Below are 20981 nucleotides of genomic sequence, written 5' to 3'. Positions count from 1 at the left end.
TGCTCGGCTGGTACCCGGGCAGAGCCGGGACACGGGGTGCGGGCTGCGGGGTATGGGATGCGGGATATAGGATACGGGGTATCGGATGCGGGGTATGGGATACAGGATATGGGATACAGGGTATGGGATACAGGATATGGGATGCGGGATATGGGATACAGGGTATGGGATGCGGGATATGGGATGCAGGGTATGGGATGCGGGATATGGGATACAGGATATGGGATGCGGGATATGGGATGCAGGGTATGGGATGCGGGATATGGGATACAGGATATGGGATGCGGGATATGGGATGCAGGGTATGGGATGCGGGATATGGGATACAGGATATGGGATGCGGGATATGGGATGCAGGGTATGGGATGCGGGATATGGGATACAGGATATGGGATACAGGGTATGGGAAGCGGGGTACGGCAGAGCTCCCCGCTCCGCTGGCCGTGTGTTGTCACCGAGTGTTGTATCAGGCGTTGTCATCGTCGCTCACCGGCGGCTGCTGGGGCCGTCAGATCGCGCACATGGGGCTGTACAAAGTGGCGGTGCTGTCACTGTCGCTTGCTCAGAGCCGATCAGGTACCAGGTACCATCAGTGTCACACGCCCAGGGTTGTGTCAGGTGCTGTGACCATCGGACACCTGGGTTGTACAAGGTATCAGGTACTGTCACCATTACAAACCTGGGGCTGTACCAGGTGGTGGGTTCTGTCACTGTCCCCTGGCCAGAGCTTTATCAGGTACCAGGTGTCGTTGCTGTCACACACCTGGGGCTGTATGAGGTCCCGGGTGCCACCATGGTTGCACACCCAGAGGTGTATGAGGCCTGTCTCAGCTCTGCTGTGGATTTTCAGGGCTAAGACAAGGACCCACACACATCACGCAGTGTACAGTGGGAGGCCCTGAGCTCAGCCAAAATGATGCTCTGCTCTGCCCAGGTGGTCTGGGCAAGACTCATATACCCACAAAAGAACAAGATTTGTGGGTCTACAGAAGCCAGACAGAGCTGCTGTGAAGCAGATCTGGGTCAGATGTGCAAGATCTCTAAATATCATCAGGACAGAGCTCAGGAAGGTACCAGAGCAGTGTGGGATAGGGACAGGATTGTGCATGGAGAGCCCTGGCGCCCATATCACATCCAGCTCGCTTGATAGCAAAGATTAAATAATGCTGGGGAATGAATGGCATGTTAATGTTTCAGTTTCTGTGGTCTCTGGCATGACTGCAGATATTATCATCACTATTTATGGAGCTGTATCATATCTTGGACCACTTTCAGGGCTGTTTTACTCGGAGCCAGAGGATGACATCCTCGGTGGGCGGCTGTGCTGGGAAATTATATAAAATTGAAAACATACTAAATTGACTTCACAGACAGGGTAGGGTTTCAGATATCTGTCTTTCACATGTGTCCCATGAATCCCCTGCTGTGCTTTCCACAGCCCTTGCTCACATGGCCCTCTTTAGGTGGGAACGTCACTCCTGGCTTTAAAGGGACTTTAAAAGGACTAGACTTCGTGCTGGGTCACTCCTCAAAGTGCAGCTTTTCCCATTGGACCTTCCCCTTCTCCCTGCAGGCAGCCTGGCCGAGGTGGCTGTATGGAGAGTGGCCCTGCCAGGCCAGCCAGGACCCTGCAGTGAGTTGTGTCCCGCCTGTGTGACAGCCAGCATTGTCACCTGAGGCAGCGTGGGAGCTGTGGCTGGACTGATCAATCCCCACCCTTGGCCTCGGGCCGTGTCCTGGAGAGGGAGCCCGACTCCCAGCTCTGCCCAGTCCCTGACCATTGGGAGGAATTCCTGGAAGCCTAACTGGGAGCAGCCTGTTTCCTACTGTAAGGAACTTTTTTACTAACTTTTTAATCCCGGATAGAAAAAAAGAGGCCTGGATTTATTGTATCCTGGAGCTCTCTCTGTTGTTATAAAACATCTTTATGTAGCTGCCTTTCTTCTCGAGGAAGAATGAAGGATGTTTTCTTCCCATCCGTTAGGCTTGGCTGATATTTTACTGCTAAGTGGAAGCATTAACCCCCCCTCACCTGCTCTTTTCTCTTACTTGAGGATTTATGGCACTGCTGTGACCTTGGGAGAGTTTTGGTGTAAGGAGCAGCTGCTTCAGTTTTTTTCAACAGCCAGCAGCTTTTGGGCATGGTCCTTGGGGACTTTAGTCTTGATTAATGATTGTCCTTCAGCCACAAAATATGTCCATGAAATGATCCCAGCCTTCCTCCAAGCCTTCTTATCCTGCTTCTCTGATGGAAATCAGCACCTGCCCCAGGCCAAGTGAGCTCTGCAGTGCCCTGGGGCAGATCAGAGGTGCCTGGCTGCTGCTCTGGTTCCTCCTGGCCCCTGGGGAGTGTTTGCTGGCAGGTGCTTGAGATGTTTAGTGCAGCATCCCTGCTCTGCTCTGCTCTCTTCCTCCCCATCCCACTGTGCCAGCTGCTGTGTGCAGTTGGAGGTGTCCCTGCCAGCAGAATTTCCTTGGGAAGCGATCAATTTTGTTATCTGTTGGGTAGTGCAGAAAAGCTGAAAACAGCCCCGAAGCACCGCTGCTCCATCCCTGCGAGCAGGGCCTCCCCCTCCTCTGCTCGGGGCTGGGCACAGCTCGTGGGAGGGATTTCTGACTGACAGCGAGCAAAGAGGCAAGAGAGCATGTGAGGGAAAGGAGCTGGACCTGGGAAAGGCAGGGGGAAGTTTTGTTACTGCCCTGAACCGCAGGGAAGCTGCTGTGGTGCGTGTGTGTGAGGGAGCTCCTCAGGAGCTGCCTGCTCATCTGGAGGATGCCTGCACCTCTGGGGATGGAGTGAGGAGCAGCCCTGCCTGCCTCGGGAAAAGCCCCTGGGGGGTGAGAGTCTCCTGCCAGAAGAGCACCCCTCCTTTTTCCTTCTCCTTGCCAAGGGCTGGATTTCAAAGTGCCTTGGGAAGGGGATCGCAGCTCCGGAGCAGCTCAGCCCACATGGGGCTGCCCTGCTGGGCACAACCCCGGTCCTGTGAGCCCCCAGGTCCTCGAGCTTTGTCAGGAAGCAAATCCCAGAAGGAAAAGTCACTTCAGTACATTTCACTGCGAGCAAACGAGTATGAAAAGCCAGGTTTGGTTTGGGGAAAAACCCAGCTGCAACCTGCACTGTGATTTCCAATGGAGTGAAGAAAGTCGCTGAGCGGAACCCGAGAGGGAGGAAGCATCCAGGAATGGTAAATCCGCTCTCCCCCTGCGAGGACTCCCCTGTGCTCCGATAGCTTTGTCCTTTGCAAGGAGAGACACCGGCAAGCTGGGAGCAGCAGGAGCCTGTGGGGAGGAGGAACCGGGGAGCTGAGCTGGAGGAGGCTCTGGGATTCCCGGGATAACCGCTGGAAACACCTGGAGGGAGAGGAGCGGCTGCGATGGAGTTTCCTGCCGTGGCACTGTCACTCATCGTGGCGCTGCGAATGTCTCCACTGGCGGCTGGGAGCAAACTGCAGCCCCACATGTGAGTAGGAGGAAAAAGTTCCGGAGAGGTTTTGTCGGGCAGAGAATGGAAAAGCAGGAGCCTAATGCTGTGTTTTCAAATCAAGGGTGAAGCCAGGAGCAGAGAGTGAAGGGGTAGTGGGGAGGAAGCTGTTGTGGGTTTCTTTATTTGTTACTGAGTGTGCAAAAAGTAGAAGAGAAAATTGAAAACCTAGATAATCTTTTCTTGTAGGAGTGAGCTCCTTGGTTTAGCTGAAACTGTTGTCTGAGTGCAAGAGATGTTTCCTGTGTGAATACTTTGCCCTTTCTTCCAAAACCTGCTGCTTTTATTTCACTTCACGAATCTTATTCCACGTTCCTCCCTGCCTGCTGCTGTTACTCCAGCAGCACGTAGGCTGCTCTTTTTAATTACATTTTACAGTTACAGTTTGGTGTTAATCATTTGGCTGCTCTGGAAAACTTCCTTACAAATTTGGCCTCTTGCCAGAAGATGGTCTCTCAGAGCCAGGGGATCACTGTAATTCCCTTTGTCCATGGAGCTGGTGTGGTGTGGGGTGCAGACTCCAAGCCGCCCTCCCCAAGGCGTTTAATTCTTCAAAAAAAAAGGCCTTTATCTTTAGAAGATAAAGGTTTTGGAAGAGGCAGCTTTTTCTCCCCACGTCAGGGCTTTGTGCTCCTGCCCTGACAGTTACTTTCAGGACTTCTTGGACGAGGCACTGGAGCAGAGCCCTGTGCCAACATGTCAAGGTTGGAATTGAGCGGCCTGGAGCAGTTGGGTGCCAGCTGTGACCTCTAAGCTTCACCACGTCCAAATTAGTTGTTTTCACTTCTTTTATAGAAAGTATCTCTGTGAAAACTCTGGGTCCTGTTGGAAGCAGCAGAAGCAGCCTCAAATGCCAAGTAGCTCAGGGAGTCAGGAACCAATGTCTCCCTCTTCATCCTTAATTAAGCCCACTGACTTGTGCTTGGAGAAAGAGTTAGGATTAGAGAAGAAACAAAGTACATTTCTTTGATTTATTGGACTTAGCCTCACAGCCCTTAGCTCTGAATGAACAAGAAACCAGCCCTGTGGCTGGTGGGCCTGGCACCGTTCCTTTTCCCTGCAGTGATTAACTCATTGAGGAGGTGGACACCGGGGATTGCCCAAACCCTTCCTGCCCTGTCAGCGGGAAATTCAGGCAGTGGGAGCGCTGCACCCCTGGCAGCTGTGACCCCCTGCATCCCTCTGGATGCGCTGCATCCCTGACATGCCTGCATTTCTGTGTCCCAGGCCGAATGTGTGTGCAGAGCAGGAGCTGGGGGTCGTGGGGCTGCGGCAGCCGTGCGTGCAGGCGCTGACCCGCGCTGTCAAGGTGTGGAAGCAGGACTGCGGGGGCCACCGCTGGTGCACGGGCTACGAGCGCAGGTAGGTGCTCTCCCCTCCACCTTGGGCTGCTCCTTCTAGGAGGAAAAGGGGTTCCCACTCCTCAGCAGCGGCTGGAAAGTGAGTTCACAGAATTCACGGAATGACAAGGTTGGAAGAGACCTTCAAGATCATCGAGTCCAGCCCATGCCCTAATGCCTCAACTAACCCATGGCCCACATCCAATCCTTTTTAAACACATCCAGGGATGGTGACTCCACCACCTCCCCGGGCAGACCATTCCAGTACTTTATCACTCTTTCAGTGAAAAACTTTTTCCTAATATCCAACCTAAATTTCCTTTGATGCAGCTTGAGACTGTCTCCTCCCATTCTGTTAGTTGCTGCCTGGTGAAAGTTTGGTGCTCACTGGCAGTGGCTGCATGGCTGTTGAGGGATGGGGACAGCTACCTGTGCACCCATCCTGACCCCCTGGCTGTGTTCTGGACTCCAAGGAGTCTCAGTGATGAGACAGTGTGGCTGGGGCTCACCTGGATGTCCCACAGCTCTCAAGGGAAAGAGGAGGAAACACCTCAGAGGAAACCCTTGGTGCCTGGCATTTATCTGGCTACCCTGCCTGTGGCAAGGGGTTGAAACTAGAAGCTTTAAGGTCCCTTCCAACGCAAACTGTTGAGTGATTCTGTGACTCTATGATTTCATGATTTTGGGATCAGGGGACAGAGCAGTTCTTTTACAGGTTGATATGAACAGTCCCATGAGCAGAGATGTGGCCTCGACCCCACAAACTGTCACTAAGGAGTAGAGCTACTTCACAGGGTGTTTGTCTTGGCTAAAAGCAGGAGACCACAAGAGCTTAGCAAACCCTTTGGGCATTTTGCTGGATGGGCTTCTGGTTTAACCTGGCATTTCTGTGACTCTCAGAGTTCTTAAGCTGGGAAGGAATTCCCAAAGAGAAGGTCTATCCATTGTTCTCATTGTGCAGAAGCTTTGTCCTCGTGGTGGGCTGTTTCCCATCTTCAGACAATGTATGACATCTGTTTCCTATGATCCAGCCACGTTAATGGAATTACTTATTCTCATCACGTGCACTATTCCTGTATCTTTAGATGTCTTCTCCTCGAAGCCCCTTGGTGCCTCTTGTCTGACAGAGCTGATGGCAGGAGCTGGGGCCAAGTGAGAGTTATTGCTAAAATAACAGTGAATGTGGCATGGTGCAGGGGATGGGGGGTGCAGGACCACCTGTGAGGGTCAGCAGCTTTTGCTGCAGGATTTGCTGCAGGGTCACCACCTTCCTTTCACTCCATGAGCTGGACCATGCTCAGGCCCACGTCAGAAGAGCTTGGGCTGGGCTTGCACAGGTGAGCACAGAGTTGGAACATACCCTGAGTGCTTGTCCAGCTGATCACAGCATCCTGTGAGTTCCCAGCTGGGAGATGGGAGCCTGGGAAGGAGGCCCTGTGGAAAGAGAGCTCTGAAAACATGTTACAGCACAAAAAAAGAACTTTTTTTACCTACTCAGCAGCCCAACTTCAACGTGCCCAAGTTGCTTCCACCCTCCACCTGCTTTTCCGGCCTCATTAGGGAGTTACAAGCCTTTGCAGAATAAAAATGATAGCTGTTGTTTCAAAGAAACATCTTGGACTCAAACAGCTTTTAAGTCCTGACTTTAGGAATTCCCCCTAACCTGTAATTGCTGGTAATTACCCTGGTGATGAGATCTGTGTCCTGGTAACAAAGGAGCAAACAGAGTCTGACTCTTGGCTGTGTTTTCAGGGAAGGCTTTGAAAGGATGGGTGTCCTGTCTGCTTCCACTTCAAAGGCTGGGAGCTCTTCAGCCCAGCGGTCCCTTCAGCTCCTTAAAGGATGGGTTTGACATCACAAATCAAGGAAATAAAATGAAATCACTTTCTGTTCTGCTTCATTACAAATATCAGAACAACCCAGTGCTAAAACTGTTCCTGATGGAAGCACAGAGGGGAAACCACTGAGCAATTTCACTGCAGGAGCTGTGAAATCCAGACAGGAGAAGGACTATCAGCAGAGCATTCATTAGGCAAGGTTTTGTCCCACATCCCCTCTCTCTAAACTTCTGGGAGTTCCCATTGCAGCAAGCTTTTCCAGGAGCTGGGAACTGTCCTGTCAAGCTCCCCAGGCAGCCGAGGCAGGGGAGTGCCCGGTGTCAGCACTCACAGGGTCTGGAGCTGCTCCAGTTGGACCCAGCTCTGGCAGCGTGGGGCTCAGGAAGTCTATTCACAGCTCCAGGATCTGGCCTGAGATTGGCCTCGGTGCCTTTGTGTTCCTGGAGGTGACTGGGAAAAGCAGCATCTGCTCAGCTGGAGCATCCTCGGGCTGTGCTGCTCAGTGCTCCTGGTGAAGGGATGGGTTTGTGCAGCTTCCCAGTGAGTGATGACAGCAGGTAGCTTTGCTCAGCCCTCCATAACCAAGCTTGAAGGAACCACAGCGCTATCCCAGAGGGGCTGGAAGGGGATTTTCCAGCAGCAGGACACAGCAGGATTCCCTGGGTTCCATTAGTTCTGGCTCATTCCCCATTTTCTGTGCCAGGGACTCCTTAAAACACAAAAGAAAAGAGAAACACTGAAGATAAAGTATTTCCTTTGTGGCCCTTTCCCATCTGCAGCACCCAGATACCCAGGCTGTCACAATATTTGCCTGTCCTTGAGAGCTGCCTGGAGCAGCTGAAGGGTCTGGAGTGTCTGACAGAGCCACCCAGGAGGGTGGGACTGCTCTGGGCACTGCTGGGCCACAAGGAGCCCTGAGCTGGCCTACATCCCTGTTTGAGTTTTCCTCCCCATCCCTGAGCCTCCTCATCATGTCCACACCACCCTGCATCCACCATCTCCCCTTCTCCTTCCTGCTGGGCTGGGCTGGAGAGAACTCCTGGTACCAAGAGGATCCTGGTGGGCTGGAGCCTGGTGCCTGTGAATTGCTTTCTCAGCTGCTTCTGGAACACAACAATTTCCTTCATAATTTGTTAACAGCTCATACAAAACAAAACAAAAAAATTGGTATCTGCTTTTATTTTTCTCAGCTGTGCTTCCATGTGCTGGTTGGCACGCAGGAGTTGCTGAAGGTTTCCTTCCCAGGGATTAACAGTTCACTGTTATTTGGGGTTTTTTTTTTAGGAGCATTCAGACAAAATCAAACAAGTCGACTGAGTTAGGATAAATATTTTCAGTGGACATGCACAACACATCTGCTGTGCCAAATATTTGTTGTTGTTTGCCTGATTTGCTTTGGTGGAGCAGTTTCATGTTCTGCCAACGGAGCTTTTTAAAAATCAGCTTCAGAAGTATTATCTGTGTTTCAATTCTCACAAACACACAACACCAAATTTCCGGGGAAAAAATGTGTCGCTTTTATTTATTTACGCTTCAGATCAATCCCTGCTTTACTGCCCCAGCTCCCACCCTGCAGGGAACTACTGGGAGTCGTCAAAGGGACCCTCAGTGTTCCCTGCCAAGCTGTGTCCAACACAACTCTTGGAGCAGTTTGGTGTTGCCATCAGGGTTATGTTGATTTTTTAGCTCATCAGCCCCTTAGAGACACCTGCTTCTAAAGCAGAAATACCTGTTCTTAGAATTTCCATTTCCTTTGTGAGCAAGTAGTGTAAGAGAGGAACTCAGAGCTGTAAAAGCCTAGAAAAGGAGAAAAAAGATAATCTTGGGTGTTATGAAGATTTGGGTGTTGTCCCTTGTGTTCCTAATTAGAGTAAATTAGGAGTATTTTCTTAGCATCAGTGATCACTGCCAGGCTGTGTGGAAAACCATGGCAGCACGTTTGCAAACCCAATTCTTCATTTTATTTCCATCCATGGCTACAGATTCTGTTCTTCCTGGTTTCCCTGTCCTGCAGGAGCTGACTTTGCCTGGGGTTTTGTGTTTCAGGGTTGTGTATTACACGGGCTACAGGCAGGTGTACCAGGTGAGGTCCCAGACCACGTACAGGTGCTGCCCAGGATGGTCCCAGCTCGCAGGGGATGCTGGCTGCCTGCACAGTAAGTGTCACTCTACTCAGCTCAACTTCCTTGTTTTGGCTCATTTCAAGTCCTGTGCCTGCAGAAAATGCTCTAAAAATGTCTTTAAATGCCTTTTAAAATGTCCTCAAAAATAACTGTCATGGGGTTTTTTTTTAGTTTTTTTTTCTGATGTTGGTACTATTATTATTATTATTATTATTATTATTATTATTATTATTATTATTATTATTTCCTTGTATCAGAAGGATGCTGCTCTGACTTTCTGGGAAGCACTGTGAGGTGCTCTCCATTTCTGGAGAATTTCTACATTCAGGGTCCTGGCCATTCATCCACTTGTCAAATGCTACTAAATGTTTAAAATCAAGGCCAAATTGATGTTTCCAATGGTGCCACTGGCAGAAACTCTGGAAGTTCCTTTGAGAAGGTTTGTCAGGGTTTGTTATTTTAAGACTGGCTGAGTTTGAGCTGCCCCTGTGAGAGATTTGGGATCTCTGCATCCAGCCTTCGCCTGGATCTGTATCCAGAGGGTGAGCTGGGCTCAGGGTGGTGATTCTGCAGTGTCAGCCTGGAGGAGGGGACACAGGGCTCAGGTCTGGAGTGGAGACCCAGATCTGGAGGGATTCTGTGGCTGGATTCCTGCTCTCTTCCAGTGCAATTCCCTGCCAGACAGGCACAGGAGCGTGTCCTCCCCGGCTGTGGGGGAGCTGTGAGGTGTATTCAGGTTTGCACATGATGGGGATGTGCAAATATCAGCCTATAAGATGATTTTTTGCTGTTGTTGCAGACGACAGAGGCAGCTTTATCCCTGTGGGCCCCACATTCCCCATTTCCCTCCAGGATTCTCTGCCTGACACAGGAGGCAGCTGCTGTGTCTGTCCTTCCCCTAAACCCTGCAGCCACGTCCAGCTGGGGAAACATTTAACTGGAAACTGCTTCTGAGGTGTTGAGAGCAAGGAAAAACCTCTTGAACTGAACCAGACTTATGTGCAGAACCAAATGTCACCTGGTGCAGAGCCCTGCACACTCCTGCTGCTGTGGGATCAATTCCCTGCCTCGGTGCCTGATTCTTCTCTGATTTAGACCTTGGAGGTGCTCTCCACCTTCCCCACAGAAAAGCAGCTTTGGATTTAAGGGCTAGGCAGGAGAACCAGCAGAGCCTTTTGGGATCTGCCCTGCCCTGCCATCAGGGGAATCAGAGCCAGCTCTGTTCTGGAGGCACTCACGACTGGGATTGACCTCCAAGACAGGAGGATGTCTCCTACAGCTGCCTTTTGTTCTGTGAAGAGGCTCTCTGTGCCTTCCCCGGGCTTTGATGCTTGTAGAAAAGCTTTATTAAAAAAAAACCCCAACAAAAACAAAACCAAAAAAACAAGTTAAAAAGGTGTGTCAAACACCCAGTCCTTATTCTTCCTATTCCAAGCTGTGGCACAGCAGAACAACCCACAGGGAAGAGGAAGCTCCACGGGTGCCTTGTAACCCCTGTCAGTGAGCAGATAATAACCTCAGCTGAACTCAGAAAAGCACCTTCTGTAATGATTTTTCCTGCCAAGGAAATGAGTAATTCCATGCAGGAAGGAAGCAGAGAAAAAGGAAATAAAGCTGCTCAGGGCATTCTCTGAACTCATCCTTCTCATCACCGTGGCTGGGAATGGTCCTTAGGGATGGCTCACTGCAGGGTTGGGCTGGAGTGAAGAAGAGAGGGACAGCCAGTGCCAAAAGCAGAGTGTCAGCAGCCCAAAAGCTCCTGCAGGAATTGCTGCTGAGCTGCTGGGGAGGTTGAGGTGGATCATGACCTGGAGATGGTGAGCTCTGTCCCCATTCAGCCCTTCAAACCCAAGTGGATACCCCTGGGCTCACACCCAGGCCACGCTGTAACCTTGTTTCTGGCACAGAAAAATAGGTATTTATGTACCTCAAGTGCAACAGGCACAACAGGGAGCAGATCTCTGCTGGCCCTCAGCACAGGCAGGGGCACTTCCAGGGGCAGAAAATAAAATTTCATTGCTCTGTGAATCATCTTCTGAGCCCCTGAGAGCAGCAGCCACCAGCTTAGGGCTGAGGTGGGCAGTGGGAATTGTGCTCCCTTTTCCCACACCCCACAGGCAGCAGCTGGAGGAGCATCCCATGGGCAAATGGGACAGCTCTGCCTGGCCCTGCAGGTGCCCCGAGCCAGGGTGTCTGTCCTGATCTCTGCCCTGTCCTGGGGAACGTGTCTGGGCTCTGTGTAACTAAACCCCCATCCCAAGGAGCTCCCAGGTGTTGCTTTGCAGGGGTGTGATGGTTTTTCCTGCTGGTGGCTTTGGCCTCAGCACTGGTGTGTCCTTCTGGAGGTGTGGGAAGGTCTGGGAGGGAATTGCCAGTGACCCTCAGTGAGGTGCTGGCAGGGGCACACAGCCAGGCTGTTATTTATGGGTGCTGGAGGTTCCTCTGGTTGCTGTGGAGCAGTCTGGGGTCAGCCTGTGCTTGCTGCTGGGGCTCTGCTGAATGCCACAGAGCTGTGCCAGAACATGTCAGCAAGATTTGTGGCCCTTCCTATCTGCCTCCAGAGATCATTGATCGTGTTCCAGGAGTACTGAGCAGGGAAAGGGCATCTCTGCTGACAGTTTAATTAGGGCTGCTGTGCAGTGCAATCTCTCCAGTGAGGATGTCTTGCTCTCCCTTGGGGACTGGCATCTCCTCACTGCAGGGTTTTGTTTGCTCTTTGTTTGCTCACCATTTCTCCTTAAAAATAAAAATAAACCCAGCCCATTTGAGGGGGGATTTTCAGCACTGCAGGCTCGTGTGTAACCAGCCAAGGCTCACTGCCACCTTGTTTGAACATGCTGATGCTGTCTGACATGGATGGTGATCTTAAACACCATTATTAGATGGGAGGTCCCAGCACCCTCTCCCTGGTCAGGGGACTTATTTGGGCTCTCAGAGCTGTCCTAGTGCCTTGTTGCAGCCACTGCACTGGGGATACTCACTGCTAGCACAGGTTGGAGGCTGGCTGTAGCAAAACTGGAGTGTCCTCCCCTTCCTCACCTGCAGATTTGTGTCTCTGAGCTCTTACAGGTGGAGAAATGTCCCCACTAGAGAGCTGTGGGGACAGTACAGGGAGCGTGTGGGCTCTGCTAGGAACAAATAGCTCAGAAAGAGATGGAAAATGTCATAGAAACAGAGATCTCACTGGTGTCACAGAATATTTGGATTTGTTCCTCTCTTCGTGTGCCCTTTGAAATGGTGACAGCTGGCCTTGCTCCTGCCACCCCCAGGGCTGTCAGAGGTGAAGGCAGGGAGCCCTGACCCTGGCAGGGTTCTGTCTTTTGTCCCTTCTCTTCTGGTGGTAGCAGAGGATGAGGATTCGTTTCCATTTCTTCCATTGCCCTCTGCCCTGGACCATTCATCCCTTTGGGAAGGAGAAGGGTCAGAAGTCAAGGCACCCTTTGCATTTTTAGGATGGCATCAGGTTCTTTCCTTGCCTGATCACTGATACTTTAACTCTCAGACTGAGCTGCCCGGTTTCAAGTGGCCTCTGAGATGCTCCTTAAATTCCAGCTGGGTTCAATAACACAGGTAAAGCCCTTGGTGATTAGGTGAGGAGCCTGCATGTCTGGTAATCTCTGTGATCTCCACTTTCTGCTGGAGATGTTGAAAAGCTGAGTCTCTCTGTAACTCTTGATGTGCGTGGAGCAGCTGAAGCTCGGCCACCCACAGCCTGTCTGTGCTCTGGGGCCAGCCCCTGCCACCTTCAGAAAGGACATGGTGAGGCAGAAAGGCACCAAGGAGAGCTGTAAAGAGGCTAAAGAGGAGACCATGGCTAGATTTAGTGTGGGTGACGCTGTCACTGTTGTGATGTGTTCTGGAGAAACTCAGCCTGAGCTGCTGGTCTAAAGCTGGTCAAAGTTGTCCTGAACTCAAATTTTTATCCAGGTCCTGCTGATTTTCAGCTCAGGTGGAGGTAAGGCGTGGCCCTAGGTAGGAAGGAGAATTTATGCTCGTTTGAGGAAGCATCAGAGTCTGAGACACGATGAAAGCCATGGGATCATCCCTAGTGCTGAGCAGAAAGCAGCTGAATTTTAATCGCCCCATTAAAAGAAAAAACTTCTGTTGGTCACAACTGGCCTGTTAAAAGGCTCCAGAGTGAGCTTCCCCACACTGAACTGGGTTTCTTTCTGCCAACTCCACTGAGTTCACCTGGTGAGCAGGGGAGGAGTGCTCATGGGGACCAGCTGTCCTTGCTTCATTGGCACAACCCTGGAGGCTGGCACAGCCCTGGAACCCGACACAGTCCTCAAAGCTGGCACAACCCATGGAGATTGACATGGCTCTGGAGCACAACACAATCCTAGAGCTTGGCAGAGCCCTGGAGCCTGGCATGGCCATGGAGCCTGACACAGCCCTGGAACCTGGCATGGCCATGGAGCCTGGCACAACTCTAGAGCCTGGCACAGCTCTGGAGCCTGACACAGCCCTGGAACCTGGCATGGCCATGGATCCTGACATAGCTATGGAGCTTGGCACAGCTCTGGAGCCTGGCATGGCCATGGAGCCCAACACAATCCTAGAGTTTGGCATAGCCCTGGAGCCTGGCATGGCCATAGAGCCTAGCACAGTCCTGATGACTGGCACAATCCTGCAGCCTGGCATAACCCCAGAGCCTGGCACAATCCAGGAGCCTGGCACAGCCCAGAAGCCCAGCTCTGTCCTGGAGCATGCTACAACACTTGAGCCTGGCACAGCCCTGGAGCCCAGCACAGCCCCAGAGCCCGACCATGTGCACCATCACAGAGCAGGCAGCTCAGGTTTGTGCTCCAGGTTGGAAGCTGGGCAGGAAATGCATCTGGCTGACAGTTTGATTTCCCTGAGAGGCAGCTTTGCTTTGTCCATCACCTCCTGGCTGCTGCAGGCTCATTGTTTAGTCAGCTGAAAGGCTGGGACTGAACTCCTGAACCTGCCATGGAGCTCAGTGCTGGTTCAAGGTCCATCGTGGGCTCCCCTGGGAGCACATCTCTGCCCAGGCTGGGCTGTACCTCGGGGAGCCCAAACGTTGCTTTTCTGCATCGCTCTTCCTCCTAAATCAGTCTCATGTCTCCGACTTGCCGAGGATCCCGCCTGGCTGAGCCCTCACAAAGGACACTGCCCGGCCTCTGAGCAGAAGGCGCTGATGCTTCCCATAATTTATTCTTTCTCTCCTGTTCCCCTGAACAGTGTCATTACCCTTTCCCCAAATTTCATCGCATTAAACTCTGTCGCTCCGAATTAGGAGCTCGTTTGCAGGAGGCCTGGAGGGCACAGAGGGGGAGACCCGCAGCCCCCAGGCTGGGAAGTAGGTTATTATGATTTCCACTCGGTATGTGCCAGCCTGCAGCACAGAGCAGGGAATTGTCCGGCTCATTCAGGAAATCTGGGGCACTGCCAAGAATAACACCCCTGTCTTCTAACCCCTGATTTGTGTCGCTGAAATTGCTTCTAATATTTTCCATTGTTGTGCTTTGGGTCTCGCTGAGCTGCTCTGAGAGCCGAGTGCTGCTGGCAAGTTGGGCTCCCTGGAGCCAGGCTTGGCTCTGCTGGGACCCTCATGGAAATGTGGTTTTTTAGGTGTTTAAGGTGAAAGATTCCGGAAAAACCAAACCACTGTGTAATTTGGCCAGGCAACCCATTCTCTCCTATGGTGCTGAGGCCTGAAGGAAAGGACTAAAAGAAAAGACAGCCCCTCTTGCATGGTCAGAGCTGGAAAACCTGGAGGCTGCAGCCCTAGAACACCTTGGCACACACCTGGAGGTGGGAAGTTGTTCCTGCCTCTCTGGGCAGGGAATTATTTGCAATCCACAGGCTCGGCTGAGCAGGATGCTTGGCAAAGAGCTTCCCAAGTTCCAGGGCTCTGCCAGCACGGGATTGATACGGGATCACTGCAGTCCCCAGGGATACGTGGCCATGGAAAGTGACTGAAGCATCAGATGAGAAGATAACTGGCTTTGTGAAGCAGCATTTCATCACTGGTTCATTAGTTTGAGGAGACAAGTTTGGGCTTCAATGCTACCTTTGTGTTATAAATAATCTTCTCTTCTGGAGGCAGGGGGTTTGAAAAATCATCAGGTCCTTAAAAGAGCCAAAGCTGAGGCTCCAGGATTTCAGCTCTAGTGCATTGAAGGTGCAAAGTTTGTGGAGTTTGGCCTAACTCAGGGTGTCCCTGGATGGTAAAAGAATTGATAGAAGAAAGACCCTTTATAGCTCTGTCTGGCAAGAGGGTGTATTTTGATGGCAAAGGTGAATATTTGGAGAATGGCACATTCACCTAAACCTTCACCAAACCTCCCTAATCACAAAACCTCCCAAATCACAAAACTTCCACAGTCAGTGCAGCCTTGGCAGAAGGTGTTGTGTGAGCCAGGAGCAGGATTTAGCACAGAGGGGAAATCAGGAAGTCAATTGTGCTCCTGGAGGAAAAACCAGAGCCAATATTTGATATATGGGAGATTCAATAGTAGGAACACAGTAATGTGGTTGCTAGATTTCCATGTAGGGTGGGTTAGAACTGATTTTTCAGGCGTGACAAGTTGGCACCCACCAGCTTTGGGTTCCTGTTGGGAAGGTAATCCCTGCCCTTTCCCAGCTTGGATTTCACGTGGGTGCCTCAGATTTTTTGTCTTTGACAATTGATAACTCTGCAGATTTATCTCCTGGTGTGCACAAGCTGTCCTGCCCCAAAACTGCAACCCCTGCCTTGCACTGTTTCCATCTGTGATCCCTTTTTCTCTGAGTGCACAATTAGTATTTTGGAGCCAGCGTGGGGGGTTTTGTGCCAAGAATTTTGGAGCCATTTTGGAAGCCTGCACGGGGTGCCAGTTATAATGACACGAAATGAAATGTGTAATCACAGACCTGCTTTTTCTGTCACTAATTAGTTACAGCTTTAGCTGGAATGGGAAGAGAAGCCAGGGGGGCTCCCAACTTGCAAATAGGAGGGAGAAGCTGCAGCCAGCACAGCCCACGTGCGTGGGGGACCCTCAGTTCAGTGAGTGCTGCTGTAATTGCTACCAGGTGGTCCCAGATTGTACGAGGGGCTGTAATTTAATCACAGCTTTGTATGTTTAGTTGGTAACTGACCTGAAGGCCGTGTGACACCATTGGTGGCTGCAGTGTGCTCCTTCCTGGGGTGCATCAGCTGGAACAGATTGGTCCCCATGGCTGCTCTTAGCCCAGGGCTCTGCACAGCCCAGCCTGGGCTCAGCAGAGGGCTGGGGTGGGCGAGTGGGAGCTGCTGGACCAGGGGCCACCACTGTGTGTCTTCAGTTGATGCTCTTTGCTCCAGTTTTGCCAGGTTTTGGTGAGATATATTCCTACCAGTCCCGTTCCTCTTGGAGTTGGTAGCAGTTTGTTCAATGAAAAGTGGGAGGAAAAGAGGAGGTGAGGGAAAAAGAATGATGAGAGGAGCTGGCCGTCACCACAGCTCTGTCCAGATCAGTGAACAGAGAGAAAATTTCATTGTGCAAATCTTTAAACAGATTTAAAAAGGAAGATGGATGCTTGTTCTGCCTCCTTACCCCCCGACAAAGCACCACACACATGACAGTGCCCCTGCTCACAACGTTTCTGCTTTTGAGATCAGCATTTCCCAGTGGGAAATATAAACCATGGGCTGCATTTCATGAGTTATGAGAAGCACACACTCCCCTGGAAAAAATATAAAAACCATAACCCTGTCAGTGGGTTGATGGGGACGATTTGGAAAGGTGGATTTCAGAAGCCTAATTGAGCATTCTGTGTCTCCGTGTCCATTTTACACTCGGCTGGGTGAGAACAGAGAAACGTGCCTGCTCAGCCTTACTTACAGTTTAGCTCCATTTCATCCTGTGGGCTGCCCGAAGGTGACGCCACGATGGGGCAGCAGCTCCAGGGCAGAGGTGGGAGCAGCTCCCCGGGGACTGTTCTAGAAAGATCCCTCCAGTTTCCACACAAGTAACTCATATCTGTTGCCTCAAGATCTGGCATGAGTTGTTTTCTGCCTGTTTTACACACTTGCTGGCTGGAGGAGCATCCTTTCAGCACAGCCCTGTTGTTTTCCTGTGATTCTCAAGGAAAGCCCTTAGACATTCCCAGAGGTAATTTCCTTCCTATCCTAAATTTTGAGACTTTGTGCATTGAGTACCTCACTGTCAAGCAAAAGAAAAAAAATCAACTTTCCAAAATGGTTCAACAGTGTTTTTTTATGACTATTCAAGTGTTCTCTGGAGCTTTGGACACGTCACAGGGATGGGAGTGTGGGAATCATCCTCTTCCTCCTCCTTGCAGCCACCTGTGGTGGCATTTGTCACAATGGTGGGAGCTGCCAAAAGGGATCCTCACAGCTCTGTCACTGCTCCCTGGTTTCCAGGGCCCTCAGTGCCAGCACAGTAAGCAGCCCTGCCAAATTCCTCCTTTAATTCCGAGCTGGAAGAGGAGAGGCTTTGGAGCGAGGGATGCCCTGATTTATTTACGTTTTATCATCGCCGTTGTTTTATCTGCAAAACTCCAACAATCTCCTCTTGGCTTTCGTGGTGTTTGGAGAACTTGGATGTTTGGAAAGGAAATACTTATCATAACTTGCTGTGAAACACAGCTCGGTGCTGTACAATAGCCTTTATTCCTGGCTGCCATCCGTGGCGGGATTTGCTGGAATCGGAGAAGGAAGCTGATTAAAGTTGGGTCAAACAAAGGAACCCTGGGGTCACACACGGCCTGTGGGGCGAGCTGGGCTCGGGGCAGAGTGGCACTGAGTGCCACCAAGGAAAGGAATGCTCTTGTGTCTTTGGCCAGGCTGCATTTTGGGGCTGCTAAGCTTTATTTAATTAACCTTTGTGAGATATACACACCCCCTCTTGAAGGTTATCGAGTTTCCTATGTTTGGTGGCTCACAGATGTTCTGGTTTGGGAACACGATAGCCCATAGGAAACAAGAAAGGATCATCCCTAAAAGCTGGGATGTTCCTTGGGCTGAGAACACGTTTCTTGGGCTGCAGGGACACACAATTGTCTCTGCTCCCTCTGACTGCTGCAGGGCAGTAGTGCTTGCTCACATCATCTTCAGATGATGCTGATTTATAGCACCAAATTAAAGAACAAGATTTTTTACCATCCATGACTGTGTCTGTTCCTTCTGAGACTCTCACTTCTGTCCTCTTTTGGAACCAGAGATGTGTGGAGGTAGGGGAGCTGACCAAGGAGGGCTGGAGAGGAGAATTTTGTCAAAACCTCGGACCCCCTAACCCTGAGTAACCAGAACCAAGGGCAAAAAGGTGAAGTGTGAATCAATCAGTGCAGGGAACACTCACGTCCTCCCTCATCCAAGCTGATGGGGTAAATGTTGGGTGTTTTCCTGTGCAGAACCTGAGAGGTAAAAAGCATTTTCACACTTGGAAATGTTTAGCAATTCCCACAGTTATAATTCGTTGCAGCTTTGAAAATCCAACACACATTTTGGAGACCCCCCCAATATTTTATTAAAAGGGAAATGGTTGGCTTGATTTGGAGGAGAAGAAAATATTGGAGGGGCACTGATGTTACCTGCCTTGCACAAGGGACCTGAAGTTGGGGCTTTGGGTCTAACATGCCTGCCATATTTTAAATAAATGTCTGAGATCCTGAATATCTGTTGTCAGATCCCACTGTCACCGTTTTGGCAGAGTGGTGGGAATGGGCTGTGAAAAAGGGATGGCCAAGGATGCACAAGGTTACAAATTACAGCTCTGCTACCTAAAATTAAAGGAAGAAACCAGTCCAAACTCTGGTATTTTGGAGTGAACTAATTACAAGGAACAGGGAAGAATGTGAAGTGGAGGGGATAAATCATTCTTTGTGCTGCTTGTCCTGAGTTTGTAAAGCATTAATTGCCCCATTGCCTCCTGGCAGAGGAAAACTCAGCTGAACCAGGAGCATTCCTCTGAATTTGCAACCTCAAATTATTTTCATTCCTGGGTGATTTATATTGCACACCCAGGGCAGAGATGACTCCCTGCCATCCCACCCCCTGCCAGCCCCTTCTGCCAGACAACACTTTGCTGTTTGCCAGGCCCATCGTTTGTAAAGCTTTGAGCATTTTCATTACCTGTAGGTGCAGGACAGATACAGGCACAGGGGACTGGGGAGAGTGTTCATTTTGCAAGCACCTTCAGAAAGCTTTCCTGACTTTCCAATTTCATTTTAACTTTGGTTTCCATCCTGCTTTTAAAGAGATGTTGCCCCTGAAAAATTCCAAAACACCAATGAAACAGCTCTATTATTCTTAGCTTGCAGAAAAATTATAATTTTTTTTCTGTTTCTTAATGCCTTTTGTTATTTGTAGCATTTTTCAAAACTCACAGTCCTTGCCACAGAGAATGTGCTGATTGAGGATACAGGAAGACCTCAGTCACAAGATCATCCTTCCCTTAATCCTCACTTCTTACTGACTCATGTCAATGGTTCTCTTTGGTAAATACTTTTTTTGGACAAATTTCTGGTGTAAAACCTAATTGTCTGGATTTTCATCCTTTCTTTCACTGTTAAAAGTGCTCTGGGTGGTTGGCTTTGCTCATCAGTCAACATTTGTGCTGGATTTTCCTAATAGGATGAGAGGCTGCTTTGGGGAGGGACACCTCACCAGTGACTCATTTTTTCCTCATCTGTCACCTGGTGCTTGAGATGATGGATCCTCCTTGAGAAAGGATGGAGCTGTGGAGTACTGGGCTCTGGATATGGGCAGGACGAGGCTGTTTGGTGAAAACAACATGAAAATAACCCATGTGAGCCAAGCTGTGATATTCCATGTGTCACCCTCCTTCAAGAAATCCGTGTCTGATCTGAATGGAGCTGCTTTTTTCTTGCCTGGAAAGAAATACAGACGTGTTTTCTTTCGAGGCAGGACGCTCCCTGTCCTGGCCAGACTCCTATCAGAGCTTTCAGCACGGGATATTTTTGCTGGCCAGCCCCGAGCAGCAGCAGCCGGGTGTTTACCCTGGCTGGGCAGCAGCAGCAGCTCCCCATGCTCGCCCTCCAGGGTGAGGTGCTGTCCTTCCTGCTCTCCTGAGCTGCTGACAGGGACAACATTCGCTCCCTCTCTGGGTTAAATCACCTCGTGGTGAAGGCACAGCCCTCGGTGGGGCTGTGTGAGCTCTTGCAGGAAGCTCTGCAGAGCATCGCCTGTGCCCGTCCAGGTTTCAACACCTTTTCTCTTGCCTCTTAGTGGCTTTTTGATCCTGTCAGATGCTGTCAGTGTAGAAATTGATGGTTTTTTTCCCTGCTCTGCTTGTCCACCTGCCATCAAGCGAGCTTTGCTTTGCAGCAAACTGCAGCAGAGGTTGAGCTGGACAATATTCCAGTGAGCACAGACTGGTTTGAGCTGAGGAAGCAGCCGGGTTGTCCTGAACTCCTTTGGTATCTTCCATCCTTGGTAGATGAAAAGGTTGTAAATGGAGTATTCAAAATTTGGGGTGAGGTTCCCTTTATAGCTCCTTTTTAGGGGCTTGGATGTAAATGACCTTTGAGTGCAGGCTTGTTGCTGGAGGGAGGGGGTGTTGGAGAGCCTGGGCTGTGCTCCAAGCCTGCCCAGCTTTCCTGGGAATCCTTGGGCCACCCAGCACTGTGGGCTCCAATGCTGGTGAACCCATCAGACCCCCATCAGGACCTGTGTGTGTGGGAGGAGGCAGTGCCCAGGGCTGTGAAGGTGGATGTGTTATTTGTGTGTCCTGCTGTAAATCAGCTGCTCAGCTTCACCCTTGGCTCGCTGGAGCCTCCCAGCAGAGTGGATCCTTTCAGCAACACTCAAGCTCCAGGGCTCTGCTGTGGGATCTGTGCCCTGCCAGGGGCCAGGACCCTTCCTAATTAGCCTGGCTGTGTTTTGAAGCATGGGCCAGCCCAAACCTCCTTTGGCTCGGCACAAAGGAGAGGTCAGCTGTGGCAGCAGGGCTGTGATTAGTGTCTGTGCCTGGAGGCCAGCTCGGGTGGCTTTGTCACCCTTCAGGAGACCATTATTGTTTATTTATTTTATAACAGGGCCCTCATTCACCCAGCCTTTGACGTGCCCCTGGCGTTGTTTGATTGACTAAGGACCTGATTTCTCCTGCTAATCTCTCCCAAGCTGTTCAGCTGGAAGCCTTTGGATGTGTTAGGGCTGGGAGAGAGGGGTTTGCTGGAGGCCAGAGAAACATGGGACTGTGAAACACTCAGAGATGTTGGAAGTAAAACG

The 20981-nt window shown here is 50.8% G+C and overlaps 1 protein-coding gene across 1 annotated transcript; it reads left to right on the top strand.

The window, feature by feature from the left end:
• The first annotated feature begins 354 nt into the window (after window positions 1-354).
• On the top strand, window positions 355-19823 carry LOC148221245 (EGF-like and EMI domain-containing protein 1). The gene is given in 6 exon segments (XM_088178542.1): window positions 355-3460; window positions 4709-4843; window positions 8706-8815; window positions 17072-17140; window positions 17143-17172; window positions 19723-19823. Coding segments are annotated over 6 exon segments (531 nt in total). The 5' UTR covers window positions 355-3374.
• The last annotated feature ends 1158 nt before the right edge of the window (window positions 19824-20981 follow it).

Source organism: Sturnus vulgaris, chromosome 25 (assembly GCF_052056855.1).
Source record: "Sturnus vulgaris isolate bStuVul1 chromosome 25, bStuVul1.hap1, whole genome shotgun sequence".
NCBI classification, from domain to species: domain Eukaryota; kingdom Metazoa; phylum Chordata; class Aves; order Passeriformes; family Sturnidae; genus Sturnus; species Sturnus vulgaris.
The sequence above is the reverse complement of the archived record's forward strand: the minus strand, read 5'-3'. Positions and strand labels throughout refer to the sequence as shown.